The 17,718-nt window shown below is 61.1% G+C and overlaps 1 protein-coding gene across 8 annotated transcripts; it reads right to left on the bottom strand.

Moving 5' to 3' along the window:
* Positions 1–84: 84 nt before the first annotated feature.
* Positions 85–14,610, bottom strand: SSBP4 (single stranded DNA binding protein 4). 8 transcript variants are annotated; one of them, XM_055342747.1, is made up of 18 exons: positions 14,200–14,606; positions 8,339–8,411; positions 7,902–7,963; positions 7,725–7,809; positions 3,915–4,004; positions 3,379–3,444; positions 3,094–3,153; positions 2,938–3,007; positions 2,706–2,773; positions 2,551–2,618; positions 2,166–2,211; positions 2,034–2,069; positions 1,879–1,933; positions 1,714–1,784; positions 1,536–1,614; positions 1,141–1,169; positions 753–976; positions 85–498 (listed from the first exon to the last, which is right to left on the bottom strand). In XM_055342747.1, exons 1-17 carry the CDS (start codon positions 14,256–14,258, stop codon positions 767–769), a joined length of 1,227 nt encoding a protein of 408 aa, XP_055198722.1. In that variant the 5' UTR covers positions 14,259–14,606; the 3' UTR covers positions 85–498; positions 753–766. The 8 variants fall into 8 exon arrangements, with proteins under 8 accessions (XP_055198722.1, XP_055198725.1, XP_055198721.1 ...); XM_055342750.1 differs by having other exon boundaries at positions 869–976; positions 14,200–14,605; XM_055342746.1 differs by having other exon boundaries at positions 869–976; positions 2,551–2,773; positions 14,200–14,608.
* Between the last annotated feature and the right edge of the window lie 3,108 nt (positions 14,611–17,718).

The following is a 17,718-nucleotide window of genomic DNA, read 5'->3' on the forward strand; positions in this document are numbered from 1 at the left end:
AACTTCTAGAACCCTGAGGCCTCTATCTAACCCCATGATAGGAGATGGTGGCTGCAAGCCCAAGCAAAGAAATCTGAGACCAGATACCAAAAACCAAAACCAAGTTACATTTATTGATGGGGCCCACCCCTGCCGTCCAGGGGAAAGGAGGTCCCCAAGGAGCCCCCTGGGACAAAATAGAAATGGCAGGTAGGGCCTGTAAGGAAAGAAAGTCTCTGAGGTCCTTGCGTTTTTTTTTTTGTTGTTTGTTTGTTTTGTCTTTTTTTTTTTTTTTTTTTATAAAATGAGAGTCCTTCGTGCGGGGCCTCCCAGCTGTCCAATCCTTGAACTGGATGGAGTACAGTCACCCAAGGTGTGACCTCAGACCCTCACCCAGCAGAGTGCCCAAGCCCCTGGACCTTGGTCCCAGGCAGGGAGGGGCACTGGGCAGAAGCCGAGGCCGGCAGTGGGCAAGGGGCTGCTGCCCCATCACACGCTCATGGTCATCCCGGGCGAGTACTGCGGAGAGACGAGGGGGTGGCGCGCGGAGGCGGGCTCAGCTCCGGCCTAGGCTGGGACCCGCCCCCCAGGGGAGAGTGGGGGGCGGGGCGGAGGGAGGGGAAGAGACAGGTGGTGATGCATGGGGAGGCTGCCCTGGGGTGCGGGTCCCAGAGTGGGGTTGGGACGGGGGGCAGGCTGGTGAGATTAGGGCGGGAGTGTGGGGGGGGTAGGGGGTAGAGGGGAGGGGAAGGATGCCGCGGCCGCCCCCCCACCTGGCCCGCCGCGGTCACGGTCTTGCTCTGGCCCCCCGGCCGCCCCGCCGGGGCCTGCCCGCCAGGCCCCTCCGGCCCGACGCCGCCGCGGGGGGGGAGTCGACGCAGTCGCTTACGCTTTCGCTCGGGAACGGGTGCAGGAAGGTCCCGGCGGCCGCCATCTCACCGTCGTCCCGCGGGGTGCCCGGGGCGTTGCTCAGGCCGGCCACGGCGCCGGGGGAGCTCTGGGGGCGGCTGCGGTCAGCGCAGTACTCCCCGCCCCGCGGGGCAGGCCCTGCCCACCCCAGCTCGGCCCAACCCGGACTAGGCCTCACAGCCCTAGCCAAGCTCGCACCCCCGCACCCCAGAAGCCCCAGGCCCCGCCCCACGCAGGAGCGCGGCTCCTCACCTTCGGCAACCCGTCCATATCGCCCGAGCCTGCGGACGACACACCGTGGATCGCAGCTCAGATGCGCCTGCGCCAGGCCCATACCAACACCCTCCCCTCCCCCAGCCCCAGGGTCACCCGTACCTCCCCGAACTTGTCCCGCCCTGTCCCTAAGACTTAGCCCACTGGTGCGCCGCTGGGGGTCCCAGATGGAGGGTCCAGACGGGGGTCAGTGCTGGCACACTGGGTTTAGTTATTGGAACCTCCTCCCCTACCCCCAATCGCGGCCCCTCCACCAGGGACACCACCAGAGAAACCAGGGAGACGGGCAGGACCAACCACCAGGGGGCGCAAAAGGCCCGTGAGGTAGCGGTGTTGGGGCATGGGGGGGCGGGTGTCTGCGGACGCCCACTCACCCAGGGATCCATTCACGTGGTGAGGCTCCATCGCACTCATGGCCGCCATGGGGCCCTCCGGACCAGGACCGAGCGGGAACTGCGGGCGGGGGGGGGGGGGGCAGCGTGGGACTGGAGCCACCCCATCCCCCACGGGGCCACCGCCTTCCGCAGCCCCCACCCTGTAACCCCTACTCACATTAGCCCTGCCGGCACCCGGGCCAATGGGGTTCATGATAGTGTACATGTTCTCGCTGGAGTTGGTAGAGTCTAGGGAAGATATTGGTGCATGAGGTGATGGGGGGCGGTGAGGGTTTCTCCAGGCAAGCACACCCCTCCCTGGACCCCGCCCAGGCTGTAGTACCTCCAGGACTGGGCATGATGGGTGTTCCAGGGGGCCCACCTCCTCCTGGGGGTCCCTGCACAAGGAAGGAGACAGAGCAGGTGAGAAAGAGCCCCCATCTGCCACCCAGCACCCCTGCCCCCTGGCTCAAGTGGCCCAGCCACAGCCTCACTCACCGAGTAGCTGCCAGGGGAGGAGGAGGAATAGGGAATCTGGGGAGAGCGGCAGCCATGAGCAGTCGGCCCACTGCACCCCCACCCTGATGACCCACCCCCCACCCTCCCCTGGCCGGCCAGCCTGCCACTCACCGAGTTTCCACTGGGGCTGGCCCACGGGCCTCGCACTCCAGGGCCCCTGGAAGAGACAGTAGGTGGACCCTGGGGTGTGGCCAGGTGGTACACAGCCCCCCACTACACACTCTGTGACATTCCCCCCCACCCCATGTGCCCCTCAAACAGGCCCGCAGAGCAGCAGACACTGGCTGAGATGGTAATGCATCCCTGGATGGATTCTGGTCAACCTGCAAATCCCATCCTATCACTCACTGGCCTTTGGGCCTTAGTTTCCCCACCCAACAGCAGAGTAAACCAGCAGAACTGTAGTGCAGACTGAGTCTGCCTCAGCAGAGCGAGCCTACGAAGCTGAATGGTGGCCCACATGGGCACACTCCAGGGGTCTCTCTCCGGGCCTTACATGTTCATGGTGGGCAGGCCTGGGCCAGCAAGGGAGTTGGGTGGGGGCCGCATGCCACCTCCATAACTCTGGAAAAGCAAAAGGGCTGTGAGTGCAGGCCAAGGTGTTGGGGGAAGCCCCTGACGTGCACCTCCTCTCCTGGACCCAGCCCTCACCTGGGGTCCAACGCTGGCCATGCCCCGTGGAGGTGTCACTCTCTGCATCGGGCCCATGCTTGGATGCCCTGAGGCAGGGACAGAAGGAAGGGGGCTCAGGCCAGTAACACTTCCCCGTGTGCACATGGGTTGGATGGGGGCGGTTCTGCACCAGGAGGTGGCAGGGACATGGAGCTTGGAGCTGGGGTCCTATTGGGTGGGGAGCGGCAGCAGCTGGAGCTTCTGTACTCACCCTGAGCTCGCGGGGAGGGTTCCATGGTGCCAGGGAGGAGGGGCTGGGAGCCAGGGAGGCCCACAGGAGGCTGCAGAGGGGGTGTGGCAGCACTGAGAGTGGGTACCCCCACCCTGGCCCAACTCCTGCCCCCCCCTCCCCTCATCCCTCTCTCACCTGACTCGGCATCCGCAGGGTGGGCCGGGGGCCCCCTGGGAACCGCGGTGACATGAAGGGCTGGAAGAGGTGGGCCGGGGATCAGCACCTCCCACCACCCACTCACCCCCCCAAAGCTACCCCGTCCCTGCGGCGCCCGGGCCCCCAGCCTGGACAGCCCCCTCCTCCAGGACCAGCCAGCAAACCGCAGCCAGCCAGTGCCTGGTGCATGAGTGCGGTGGGGCCAGGGGGCTCGAGTTGCTGGGATGTGCGTGTGTGGAGGGACAGGGCGTCATAGGTCCTTACCTGAACATGAGGCCCCATCATGGGGGCGTTGGGGTTGTGGGGGGGCTGCTGGGAGCCGAGGGGGCCCTAGGAGGACAGAACCAGGTGGGTTGGGAGGAGCGAGGTCCACTGAAGCTTCACTGTTTTCTCTGTGGCCCTGCTGGGCCTGGCCATAGAGGGCACCGTGGAGGTGAGGGTGGGCCTGCCCTGCACTTCCCGAGTGGAAGACGGGGTTTGGGGTGAGGGACCCTAGGGGACCAATCATGGGCAAGCTGCATGGCTCCGAGAGCCATGCTCTGAGGCCCTTAGCAACCAAGCACGCACAGGCCAACCACATGGAGACCCGGCCCTCTCCTGCAGCGGGCCCAGCCCAAACAGCCCACCCTGCCGGCGCCACTGAGACCTGCAAGCAAATAATCCACCTACCCACCTGGCGGGGCCTCTCCCCACATAGCACTCACCCACCCCCATCATCGCCCACACCTGTCACCCTCCAACACATGCCCACTTGAGTTGGAGAATGGGGGTGGGGGGTGGGGCACCAGTCCTGGCTGTACCTGGAAGAATCCGGGTGCCATGGGGCCCGCTGCCATTGCGTCATTGGGGGCCATGCTCCCCATCACAGGACTGGGAGCCGCTACAGCGCTCTGTGAGGGGTGGGAGGAGACCAGAGGGACCAGGTCAGGTCACTTCCTACTTCAGTGTCCCCTCCTCTCGGCAAGCAGCCCACTCCACAGAACAAGGGACCTGGCCCATGTGATCCTCTGCCCCTGTGAGGATGCCTGCAGGCTTCTCTAGATAAAGGAAGAGCAGCCTCCCGGCTCCGCCCTGGTTTTAGCAACCCTAACTCAGCCTCCTCCTGAGATGTGCTGTGTGGACACAGGCTGTGTCCCTCTGCTGTACCCAAGACACTGGATGTAATCGAGACCCTGCCAGGCACAGTCCACAGCCCAGGAAGGAGGCCAGAGACCTGAGGATCCCACCCTCAAGGAGTCAGTCCCAAGCCAGAGGATTCTGGGGGTCTGAAAATGCCAGGACTCCAGTGAGCATGTGCCTCCTGCATCCGGCACAGGCTTGTTCTTTCCATCGGAATCTCACCTTAGACTAGTGAGAGCATTGTCCCGGATTCCAGGCCCATCCCAACAGGCCCTATGTCCTCCTGGCTGGAAAGGCAGGTTAGCTGGACTCCCAGTTGGACACAAGACACCCCAAACACACAAAAATCAATTGGCAGCTTCAAGAGGAAACTCCCTCCCAGAGGGCTCCTCCCTAGAGCTGCTGTGCAGACCACTCCCCCTCCTCCTCCAATAGGGAGTGGAAGGAAGAGCAGGACTACTGGGGTGGGGTCTCCAGGCTCCCAACCTCTCTTCAGTTGGAGGAGGGGAGAAGACCGGGTGCTAGACAGGGGAGTTCCCATGTCAGCAGAGGGTGGAGATGCTGGTGGCAGGCCAGAGCTGGCAGGGGGACAGGCTGACAGGCCACTTCCTCTGGTAGGTTCCAAGTCCCAGACCTGTCTGCCTTTGGGAACAGAGCAGGGAGGAGGGCAATGGAAGCCTAGTCTACAGCACAGAGGGGACACATCAAAGGATAGGGAAGGAGGACAACTCTGCAAGGACTGAGTAAAGAGAGTACTTCCCTGGGGGCCCCTTGACTCTTACCTGTCTGGATCATCTACCCCCACTCCACCCCTGACAGGATTCAAGAGGAAGGGTATGGTCTGTGTGGGTCACTGCTATCCCTGGGACTGGCACAAGCTATCACCCAGGGATGCTCAGGAATTTGCGAAACTGTAGCCACTTGGGCTCAGAGGAGTTAAGCATTTTGCCCACAGTCACACAGCATTTCCTGACCCACAGAAGTGGGGAGAGGGTCCCTTGGTTGGGTCAGAGAAGGACCCCTGAAGACATACCCTTCCCCTTGGGTACTGCAAGCTGCCCCCTCTTCCTGCCCCTTCTCAAAGATCAGCCTCTGAAGGACTCCTGCCCAGGCCCCAAGCTGGGCCAGAGGCTTGGGCAGGCACCTCCCGAGGCCTACAGTGATTGAAAACATTCCCAGGGCCCAGCACCAACATTTTGAAAGTCCAAGAGACCCTAAGAGTAAGGGATAGGGACGCCTGGGTGGCTCAGAGGTTGAGTGCCTGCCTTTGGCCCAGGGCATGATCTTGGGGTCCTGGGATTGAGTCCTGCATCGGGCTCCCTGCATTGAGCCTGCTTCTCCCTCTGCCTGTGTCTCTGCCTCTCTCTGTGTGTCTCTCAAGAATAAATAAAATCTTGAAAAAAAAAAAAAAAAGAGTAGGGGATAAAGCTCTCACCCTGCCCCCTCCAAACTGCCAGGTTCCTCCTACCTCCATCTCGTCCCCTCAACAGACACACAGCCTGACACCTAGAGCAGCTATTCGTGCCTGCCTCAGTGGCTGGAGGAGGTACTTCTGAGCTCTCGGTCTGTCCACTCCCCTCAACCTACCGCAGGGAGGGTGGGAGAGGAGTCCCCCCCCCCTTTCAAGCCACAACAGGCGCCAGAGCATTTCCTGGTGGGGAGGGGGGGCAGCTGCTCTCTGGGTTGCCTACAAGGTGTGGGGGCAGGGAGAAGATAAGGCACCCCTCAGCCTCTGCAGCTCCCCAACTCTAGGCCCAGAAGGGTTAATACCCGGCCGGCGCACCCTCCCTGGCGGGTGGCCCGAGCTAGACCCCCCACGTCAATCATCCACCCCTAGACGCCCTGGCCCCTCCCGCGTTGCTATGACGACGGGTTGGGCGCCCGAGCGTTTCCTGGAGACGCTGAGGTCGGCTGTGGAGCCAGGAGGGGCAAACTGAGCCCCCACTCCGAGGCCTTCCCCCCCCTACACCCACAGGCGAGGCAAGCACGGCGCTCCCCCCACGTCAGAGCAGCTGCCGGGCAGGATGTGCGCCCGCAGCCTCAGGGAACCCGTCATCCTGGGGCCAGGGCGCTCCCCCCCCACCCCCGCCCCCCACGCCTGCTGGGCCCACACCGGCTCCCCAATGTACTCCGCAGCCATGGTAACCGGCGCGCTCTCGGGAAGCGCGCCCCCGTCAATGTGAAGAACCCAGCGCTCTCGCCTTCCTGCCCTCCCCAGAGGGGCCCCGAGAGGCCGCTAGAGGCCGCGGTAGGGGTGGGGAGGGAAGGGGGCGCTGCACAGGCTGGGAGGGGCTAAGGCTTGACTGGGAGTGAGTACCCATGCGGAGTCACTCCGCACGCAGGCAGCTCCAGACACCCCTGGAGCCCCAGTTCTGGCAGGAGAGGGACAGAGGGATGGCACACGGGCAGTGGGACCCGACAGGGACCAACAGTGTGACCCCGGCAACCCTGCACAGCGTACATTTGCAGAGGGACTGAAACCCCGAAAACCCAGCTCTTATGAGCTGCACCCCAGCTCTACAGAGGCCTTCGCTTGCAGGGTGGGGGAGCCTTAGGTGGGGAGGCAGTGCCTGACCTTGGCCAACTGCAGAGTGAGATGGGGACAGCCAAGCCCAGGAAGCCCAAGGGGGCCCAGTGGGGTGCAGACAAAACGCCAGCTGTAGGAGAGTGGGTGCACCAGGGGGAGGGGAACTCCCTAGAGCAGCACCACCCCTGGACTCCAGCTGAGCTGCTGCTTTCCCCCACCCCACCAGTGAGCCCAGAGCCCCCAAGCCCTTCCTGTCCAGCCAGAGACTTCTCTGAGAAGCCAGGGGGCCAAGCCCCACAGCCAGGACCAGGAGGATAAAGGCAGGGGCGGCCATCTGCTCCCCTGACAAGATGCCACTAGCCCTTTCATGTTATCCTCTCTCCTCTCCTGACAGGCCCCTGACTTCCAGTCAACTAGGAGGGAAACTGAGGCCAAAAAGGTAGGGGTCAACAGCCCGTCACCAAAGTCAGGAAGTGTGCCCAGGGCTGGGCCTCTATTGCTCAAGGGTACACGTGCCAGTTAGCCAACCTCCCCCTACCCCCCTCCACCCCCGTCAGAAAGGCTGGAGTAGGAGGGGACTTGCAGTGGTGGCCCCAACCCCCAACACATACACCCAGCTGGGCAGATGGGAAGGTAGGAGTTCCTGGTTCCCCCTGGGATTCAGATGAAGAGGAGGAGAGGTGGGGGCTGGCCTCAGGAAGGTGCAGGGAAGAGGGGGGAGCGGGGCTGTGGCTCAGGAGCTGGATGCAATTGAAGGAGCCTCCCCCACCCTGTGAGTGATCCTAGACTGAGTAGAGGGCACAGGGACTCCCCAGAAGTGGCCAACATCCTAGATCAAACCCCAATGCCAGACCCACCTGCCCACCCAAGCCAGCCTCAGGCCATGCAGGCCCCCAAGGCCACAGGCCCAGAAACCGGCCCATGCCCATGAGCCCTGGGCCGGATCCCTGGGGCAGGGACTCACGTAGTCCTGGAAGGCCTTGGCCTCATTTGAGTGCTCACACGCCTCTCTGCGGTCGGGTGCTGCACAGTACAAGTCCCAGAACACGCTGTGGGCGGCAGGGGTGGGGGGACGATGGTTTCCCCATGCGTCCCCACCCAGCCCCCCTCCATGGCCCACCCTGGCCAGCCCCACACGCACCACCACCAGGAATGCAGGAAGCCTGGGGGCTCCCCCAGCGTAATGTTCTTCTCCCATCGGATCTGCAGGGGAAAGGCAATACAGTGAGGGGGACCGTTGCCGGCCCTGCCTGACCTCTTCCAACCTGAAGCAGCTCCAGCCCAGCCTGGTGCCTGGGGAGCAGGGAACCAGCAGCCTGAGCAAGGGTGTTGGGCGGGGGATAACTGGGTAGGGGGTGGAGAAGTAGGCACAGATCCTTGGATGCCTAGACAGATGCCCCAACACCAGCCCACGGACCCTGACCCGGCCCAGCCCTTGGTTCCCTGGGCCAGCAGAGGGACAACGCAATCCCACCACTGGAGCCCCAATGGGAAGAAGGTGGAGAAAACGCCAGGTATGGGGAGTAAGGAAGGGCCCAGCTGGGGCAGGGGGAGCTCTGCCTGGCAAGGCTGGCTTACCTCAGACAGAAAGGTCTGGGCTGACTTCTGGGCACCGACGTGCAGCAGGTACTCGTACACATAGAGCGCCAACCTGCAGGCAGGCAGGGTGGGGGCTGGCTCAGGCTCTCCGGAGCCTGCAGCCATCCCTGCAGCCCCTCTCCAAGAGTCCCTAGGAGAGGCCTCCATAAGCCCTTTGTGACACCAACCCCAGCCTCACTCACTGCCCCCCACTGGTTCCCCAACCCTCCACATCTCTCCCACCCTGATATGATGGCTTCACCAGTTGCTGACCTGCTAACTCCTACATATCCATCAATACCCAACCTGCAAGCCCTTCCTCTAGGCAGCACTCCCAACAGTCCCTGCCCTGACTTGTAAGCCAAATTCTGCTCAGTTCAACAACTCGTGGACCAAGTCCTGGCCCCATTCTGCCAATGATGAGACCCCAAAATAGCCTCTGTCCCTGGGAGGTCTTCTGGCCAGAAGACAGAGTCTTGGATGTCACTCTAGACTGGGCCCTGGATGGGATCTCTCAGTGGGTACCCTAGACCATGTGGCCAGGGCTCAATACCTAATTTCCTTCCAGTCTTGTCTGCTAGGGAAAGAAAGGGACCTTCTAGCCTGAAGTCTTCTTCCTCCAGGTGTCCCTGGACCCCCACTCTCTTTCTCAAGATCAGCACCCATCCACCACTGGTAGCCATGACCTATCTATACCAGCCCTCCAGGGGGAGTCTGGAGAAGTAAGGGTAGGTGAGGGGCAGGGGGGCCTGCAGTGCCACTCGGCTGCCATGGCACTACCTCGTGGAAACACAGTGCCCAGTACCCCTGGATGCACCAACTTGGCTGCTGCAGGCCCCAAGAACACAGGCCACCTTCCAACCAGCAGTGTCCTCCACAGGCCACAAAGGGAGGCCGGCCCCTCTACACCACCTTCAGAGCCTCTGCATCCTCAGCCCCCATGCCCCCTCTCATCAGTTTTCTCCACCAGCAAGCAGAGAAACAACTTCCTACCTCCTGGGGTCACCCATTTCCCATCCATCCATTTCACAGTTACCAGACCCTTCCAGTGCTATCTAGGCCCTAGGTAGGGGCTGGGGGAGGGTTGGGTCTAGATCCAAGACTGGGGTGGGGGGGCTCCCCAAGGGCTGGCCTGAGCTGGAAGCCCTTTCAGTACGCCTCCCTGCTCAGCTGGCTACCCTTCCCTGGCTGAGGGCCCCATCCTAAAATAACCCGGCTTTGACTCATGTTCCTGTTCTCTCCCACCTTCCCAGCCAGACTTCTTGATCCTCACATACCCGCCCCCTATCAGATCACCTCCATTCTGCAGCTCCTCTCAGACCTCACTGAGGCAGTTCCAGCCATTCTGTCCTGGCCCCTGCACCCTGCTCCACCCCATGGGTTCTGTCCTTACACTGGATCCCCTTCCTTCACCCATCCATTTTCATTCATTCAGCATTAGCCCAGCACCTCTCTGTGCAGTGAACACAAAAGATGCTTGTACCCCTGGAGGCTCCCTGCTTGCAGGGAGACAGGGAAGCAATAGTAGGAAGCAGTTGAGTTCCCTGGTGGGCTGGAAGGTAATCCGTGCTAGGGAAGGACAAGAGGCGGGCATCGGAGGGACTGGCCAGGACAGCTGTCCCACCTCACACCACACCAAAGGAGCTGTGACAGCCCCCGACAGGGACAGGGTATACAGGGGTATAGCCCATGGTGGACACGCTGCTCCAAGTGTGGGTCTTCCTGAAGACTGGCTGTGGATTCCGCCAAGTAATCACACCCCTCTCAGCCTTCCCAGCCCCGTGACCTCCAGGTTTACCTCCTTTACCTGTCCAACTCACTCCTATCATTCTCTTCCTTCCCAGACGCTTCCTGAGCCTTCGAGTAGTCTGCATATGCCAGCCCCGCATCCATCAAAGAGCCAACAGGCACAGGCCTGCCCACCACCCCACCCCCCAGGCAAGGAGAGAGGCTGAGAGAGGTCTGGCCAGGCCCTCACTCATATTGGGGGTCACTGCAGGAAGCAGGAAAGTCTGGGGGTGAGATGCTTGGAGTTAAGGGAGCGAGATGGGATGGGGATCCAGGTAGGTAGGGGTAAGAATAGGGACAGAGAGGCTGCAGTCTTGCCCTGGGGGCATTCTGGCTCGAAAAGCTTGGATACTGCCAGCCATCAGGTCCTCCCACATCTCCCCTTTGCCCTCCCCCCCTCCCCGATTGTTCAGTGGTGGTATCTGACCCAGGATGCAGGCCCAGGACCCTATCCCTGCCTGCTCCCCTCACCCCTCCACTAGCTCAGCCCTTATGCCTTCACTTCTCTAGGTGGCCTCCTTTCCCTTTTAATGACATCTGCATGCAGCTGCCCATGGGGTGCACCAGCCTGGTCCCCCCAACCTAAGGGGTTCACAAGACATCTAATGGCCCAGTCTTAATAGGCTCCCCAGGTTTTTCATCTCCCACCTCCCCTGCCCCCCAATCCCCCAAGACCTGACTTGGGTAGTCTGGCCTTGACTCATAAAGGTACACAGGTTTGTGAATATGCACTCATCCATCCCTCTGAGCTCACTGCACTTACAGAATTTAGGGAAAAAAACGTAAGGAAAATGCTCTCTCCTCTACTTTGGAGCCTTCTTCCCGCCTCCTCTACCACACTTGGTCCAGGCCACTACCACCTCTTACCTGGATTTCTACAGGGCTCCCCCAAGGGCTGCTTCCTCCCCAGCCCAGCCTCTAGAGTCTACACACACACCCTATAGCACTCCTCCTTCATTCCCTCCAATGCCCCAACACATGCACACTGGGCATCCTCGACCCCAGGGCCATTGTACATGGTGTCCCCCCAGCTGGGGCACTTCCACCTAGAGACCTATATGGTTCAAATATCACCTGTCACAGTCTTCTCTGTCACACCTAACCTCCAATCAGCTTATTTATCTCCTGACACATCTCTCTGCTCAGTGCCTATAGCTCCTTCTGGAATATAGCTTTGGGAGGTCAGGGACTTGGTGTCTTTCATTCACTACTGAGCTTACATACAACAGAGCCCAGGGCATTCTGGGCCCCTAGCTACCCCAAATGAATGAATAAACCAACACTGGGACTCCTTCCTGCAACGTCAGGAGGATTAACACAAGCAGTCTGGTAACCACCAATAAAAGTTAGCTGAGAATTTTGATGTTAAAGCAAAGAGAAGCCAGAGAAGATTTTAAGTTTTTCTGATTTCTCTTACGTGTTCGTACTTTAATTTTACCAGGATAGAGTCTCAGGGAAGAATTGTAAGCTGTTTTTGAGTGAAAAATTCTGAAGCCTGGACATCTGGCCATGTTGTTTTGAGACCTTCCAGGTACTACCTCATGCAGGGCTTCCAGCTTGAGGTGTCACCGTCCAGGCCCTGATCTCAGTTACAGGGAAGGGCCTGGGCCCTGGATCCAAATCCTGGCATCCCCATCCCTAACCAGGTTGGCAAATGACCTGCAGAACAAAGAGCATGCTCACGGGAAGGGTTTCTGCTGTAGGGGGGCAGGTGGATGGAAGGAATGAGTAACCTAGAGGATATGGAATCCCCAGACCCCAAGTGCTCACAGGAAGAAATGCACATGGGGCTGTTCAGGTGACATGCTGGTATGTCAGAGGCTTGTAGACTACAATACGGCACCACCACTGTGATCACAAAGAACTGTGGTAGGTAATGGATGCTCTGAGCACAGCACAGCATCCTCCTCCCCATTAAAGCCCCTGGACTTGCTGCTGGGGGCTGGGAGAAAGCCCCTATCAGAGCCTTGTATCACTCCTCCACAGAGGATTGCTCCAGCCCACACATTTTTCACCCTTCCCCTCACCCCCCAAGGCCAGGCCTTCAGGTATCTCTCACCAGGGTGGTGACCACCCTCCTCACCATCTGCCAGGCAGCCTCCATGCTTGTTACAGCCCTTCTCTCAGCCAGTGGCCAGGGTGATGATCCTCACAAATTCCACCTCTGTCTTCCTCCTCCTCCTGTTCCTTCCCTCTTCTTGGAAGCTCCCCTGTGTCCACTGGCTCTGCTTAGCCTCTGGGACTTAGTTCCTTTCTTAAGAACCTCTTGCCCATCTGCCCTTCAAACAAGGCTGCACACAGCCACACCTGGAAGCCCCACAAGAGCCAGAGCAAACGCAAGGTGATTCCCTCATCTGCTGGGCTAAGGAAGAAACTATCCACGGTCACATGCCCTATCTCAAAACCAATCCCAGGAACAAACACAAGACACCCAGTGACACCAACCATGGTTGTCATTAACGGAACGGCAGCACTTCACGTTGGCAGAACCTCTGGGGCCACAGGGGAAGGATATAAAGGAGACAAAGGGGGCTTCGACTATCCCAGCCACCTTCGTCCCCTTCTTTAAAAAGCCCTGAAACCAAGGACCAAATGCAAGTGCTAGTTAGATCTGGGTGATAGGTGTCCTCTAGGCTGCCCTGTAGGCTGGGAGTGTTTATTATTGGATCCACCATCCACACACCCAGCAGGTACTCAGTCCATTTCTGGGGCAGGCTGTCCCAGACCTAGAGTAGAGATGAGCAAGAAGTAGGCCCAGGACAGGGACCTGAGAGGGAAGAAGAGGAGGAGGAGGCAGGTCTGTGAGCAGGGAAGAAAAACACAGAAGCAGAGAGCCCAGGACCTGAGCAATGTAACCCCCCCACACACACACCCATTTCACGGAGGAGGAAACCAAGGCCCAGAGGCAGGAAGTGGCTGGGGTGGTGGCTGCCTGTGTGGGGTGCTCTACCTGTAGCCTTTCACCCAGTCCTTGTGAGAATCCTCCAAGGCCGGTTGTCCGTATCTCAGAAACCAATGCTCAAAGCAACCCACGGACCTCTTCAGTGTGCCCACCCCCATCTCCGCCTTCTGAGAGAGCTCTCCGGTTCCCCAGACCCTGAAACCTCAGCAGATCGCTTCCTCCCCAGGGCCCGGGTACCCCCCGCGTATTGAAAGAGGGGACGTGGCCATCTGGTGTCTTCCAAACTTTCTTTAGCACCAGGACCCTATCTCCAAACCAAGGCTTGGAGGGGACCCTCTACAAGAAATGGACGAGCACAGGACAAATCTGGCCATCAAAGGGACTCTGGGAATGAGACAGGATGGGGCCTTTAAACTCCGCGTGAGGTGTTTTCGCAGATCCCGGGGTCCTCCCACTGGGAGCCCCACCCAGCTGCCCGGCGCGCTGGAGCTGAGGCTAGCACCCTTCAGGCCCTCTCCTCTCTCTAGCTCTTCCTGACAGGCAGGGGTCCCGGACTGGTCAGTCTCGCCCGCCCCGAAACTTCCCTGGAGAATGTGGGAAACCGCTCAGTGCGCGACCTCGCGCGCACGCGCGACCGCAAACTCGCGCATCCAAGTCTCGACCGTTGGGGAGGTCCCGCTCGGGTCTCTCGCGCCCCCGCAAATGTCGCGACCCCTTGAGCCACTCGGGTCTCCCTAGCCCTCGAGTTTCACGCGCCCCCTCAAATCTCGCAAACCTCGGGTCTCCCGCGCCCCTTCAACTCTCACCACCTCTGGGCTCTCGCGCACCCCCCCAAACCTCACGACTCCTTGCGCCCCTCACGCCCCCGAAGTCTGACGCGCCCCTCAAATCTCGCGAACTCTTAAGCTCCTCACACCCCTCAGATCTAGCTTACTCCCACGCATGTCGCGACCCCTCGAGCCCCCTCGCGCTCGCGCGCCCCTCAAATCTCGCGCCCCTCGGGTCTCGCGCGCCCCCGTAAATCTCGCGACCCCTCGAGCGCTGGGGCCCCGCACGCCCTGCCCCCGCGCCCACGTGCCCCGCGCGGTGCCCGCCGGCACTGGGGCCCACGGAAGCTGCGCGGCCGCCGAGCCCCGCCCCCGGCTCCCGCGGCCTCGGCCCACCGACTCACTTCTCGCGGGCCTGGCTGTCGGAGGGCACGGCCGAGCCCTTGCCCCCCTTGGCGTACATGCTGCTCCGAGCCGCCGCCACCGCCGCCGCCGCCGGGGCCCACACCTGTCAGGCGGCACCGCGGGCCGCGCTAGCGGTCGCCATAGCTACCCCGCGCCCCGGGCCTCACCGCCCCGAGCCCCGCGCGGGCACCGCGGGCATCGTCCGCGCGGGGGAGCTCCAGACGGCCAAGGCGGCGGCGGCGGCGGCGGCAGCGGCGGCAGCTCCAGCTTCAGCTCCAGCCACGGGTTTTATTTTCTTCCTCTCTTCCCTCAGCGCGGGCTGTTCCGGGAAGCGCGCGCCCCCTCCTCCCGCCGCGCGCGCCCCCGCCCGCCGCCTCCCTGCCGCCCGCGGGCGCCGCTCTTAAAGGGGCGATGGCGGGCGCGCGGATGGGTCCCGCTGTGGGGACCGTGGGCCGGGCGCGCACGCGCAGTGCCCGCCGCGGTGGGAGGGGCGCGGGGACACACACGCAGGCACGGGTGGGGACGGCCACCTGGGGACACACAGCAGGATACTGTTGATCACGGGTACACACACACTCCCCAGTTAGGACCAGCTGCCCAAATTGTACACCCAGGAACATAGCCACACACAGTTGCAGCTACAGTCTCGGACAGCGGACTCTACACACATAAATCCACATAGCTACTTGAACAACCAGTGAGAGTTCCATAAAGCAAAAAGCGGGGTGTATCACCCCGCAGAACTACCCGACCCAACACACACACACACACACACACACACACACAGCTTGAGAGAGAACTACCCCACATACAGCTCACTCAGGGACACACTGTCATACACACAGACGTATATACACAGTGGCTCGCAGAACAACAAAACACACCGACCACCATCACATAGGACCTATAACCGCAGAGAGACACACGTAAGCTCAGCTGTGCTATAGCTTCCAACAAGCTGTGGAAAGAGCCCATGCAGCTACTTGCAGTCACCCTGGGGCACACCATGGCAGCCTGAACAGGGCTCCACACACAGCCCTGGGGTCTCACAGTGCCATAAATGTGTCAGTGTCATACAGTCACATGGCCTGTAGACACAGCTACACACACACACAACACACATATGCAACACAAAGACAACCACACAGGGAGTTCCTGGAATACCTGGGCCCCTCCCTGGGAGCCACCCTGCACTGCCCCACAGTCACACCCTGTGTCAATAGTAGTCGGTGGGTGATTGTTGACTGGGTCATTCCTGCTGCCACTTCTTGACTTCTGTGCTGCCACCTGTAAATTGGGTGCAGCCCACATTTAATCACCCCTCTGAAGGAGTCAAGACTGCAGGCAGTGGGTAACTCATTTCCCCTCCTGGGGTCCTTCTTTCAGGAAGTGTGAGATGGGGCAGACACTGAGGTAAGTGTTCCCAGGAGGGGTGGAGGCCTGTGCACTGGACCTACTGGCAACCAGTAGGGAGAAGCTGTCCAGTTGTGACTCCAGGTCTGGATGTTTCTGTGAATATTTGCCATAGGTGTTCTTTTTTCCTGTACATGTCTGCAAGCGTGTGTGTGTGTGTGTGTGTCTGTGAACACGCAGTTCCTGTGTGAGTGCATGGATACATCATTATGCGAGGGGTGGTGGTCCAGTGAAAGATTGCTGCCTGAACAACTGGCCCTGGCTCTTCCGAGGTGGTTGTGTCCTTGGCAGTTGTGCGGAGCCCAATAACACCGTCACACGTGTTCACAAATGTGTATGCGTTTGCGTGCATGTGCACATGCCTGTGCCTCCACGCGTGGGTTGATTGCTAGCTCCCTGGGACCTGCATTGTGTACTCTGGTTTCCTGTGTCGTGCGTGTCTGCGTGTGAGTGTCTAGATGGGAGTATCCTCTCCCACAGCCAGCTGACCCCGTGTTATACCTCCTTTCTTAGAGGCTGCGCCCCCCGCAGTGGGGATCCCCACCCCTCAGGCCTCCAGGCAGTCGGGAAGTGGGAGCCGCTAGGGTTCCAGACTGGCGGAGAGGAAGGGAAGGGCAAGGCTGGCCCCAGCCCCGCCTCCATCCCCGAGGGGCCTCAGCCGGGGTTGGAGGGGGACGCCAGCCCTTCCCACTTCCTGTCCAGCCGGTCGTCCCCTCCCCCAGCTTCCTCTCCGGCTGGGGGCCCCCCCAGCCCAGAGCCGGGGTAGAGGAGGGGCCTGTGCCGCGAGCGAGTGGGGGTGCGGCCGGCGAGCTTCTGTAGGGCCTCTTGCTGGCGACTGCCAGCGCCCCGGACGCCACCAGCGGACGGACGTGGGCCTCCAGGGCACCCTCATCGTAATACCCGCTCCCACCACCGCTCTCCAGCGCTCACTTTCAACGAGACACAGAGAAAGTGTGGCTCACCCAAGTCACACAGCGTATTGGTGACAACTGTGACACCCAGGCCCTGCAGATGCTCCTCCTGCTACCCCGGGCACCCCTTATTTATCTCCCAATGCTCCGTGGCTCCCCAGGTTCTGTGTGCCCTGCGCGGGTCCTTCGCTCTCTCTGAGCCGCGGCTCCTTGAGTCGTTGGGACTCTTCAACCTCCCCACAAACATTTTTTGGGCGTCTGCTGGGTGCAGGGACCTGGGGACCCAGCCAGGACGCATTGCTACTGCTTGCGAAGCAGGGATTCTGCTGGGGGAAGCTGACCGTCAAAAGCTGGCGAGTCAGGATAACCTCGGGGAGCACTACATGCTGGGCAGAGGGAGGGCTTCCCGGGGACGGAGAGGACCCAGCGACGGCCGGCGAGTGGGCCCGGCTCCCAGAGCAGGGTGGAGGCGAGGGGAGAGGAGGGAGGCGGAGGCGCGAGCTGCGAAGGGGGAGGCGCGGCCGGCTGGAGCGCCTAGCGCGGTTCTCATGGCAACCGAGACGGATCTCCAAACACAGCCTCGGTGCCGGCGGAAAAGTCCGCGAGGAGCGAGCTCTGGGCCCCCCGCGGCGTCAGGGAAGCTGAGCCGCAGGCACATCCAAACGGGGCGCACACCTTGTAAAAGCCGAACCCGCAGAAGAGCCCCCACCCCGCACCCGTACGAGGGAGGGGCACGGGGAGGGGAGTTTTGTTTTGTTTTGTTTAACAAGGGGAGGGGTGGATCTGAAAGATCTGAAAACAAAATGTTCAGCCTGCAGTCACAGAAGTGCAAGGGCCCTGAGATGGGTGCGCGGTGGAGGTGCTGGAGGCAGAGCGAGGAGGGCCGTGCGGCTGGAGCAGGGGGAAGGGGAGCCGGATCACTCCCGAAGGGACGGGTTGAGATTTGTTCCAAGAGCAACAGAGTCACGGGAACGTGTGTAGCCCTGAGGGGCAGGATCTGCAACAGGATTTTAAGAAGCTCCATGGGGCTCCTGGGGAGATTAGGATGGCATGGGGGATGCAGGAGGTTGTCCCGGTAAGAGGCCCAAGTAGACAGAGGCTCTGGGCCTTAGCAGCCCCGGGGACTGATTAAGGGGCCCGGTGGGGACCGCAAGCCGAGTAGGCTAAAGGGTCTCGGCTGGATCCCAGACCCGG

The sequence above is a fragment of the Nyctereutes procyonoides genome, unplaced genomic scaffold (assembly GCF_905146905.1).
Source record: "Nyctereutes procyonoides isolate TBG_1078 unplaced genomic scaffold, NYPRO_anot_genome, whole genome shotgun sequence".
Lineage (NCBI taxonomy): Eukaryota > Metazoa > Chordata > Mammalia > Carnivora > Canidae > Nyctereutes > Nyctereutes procyonoides.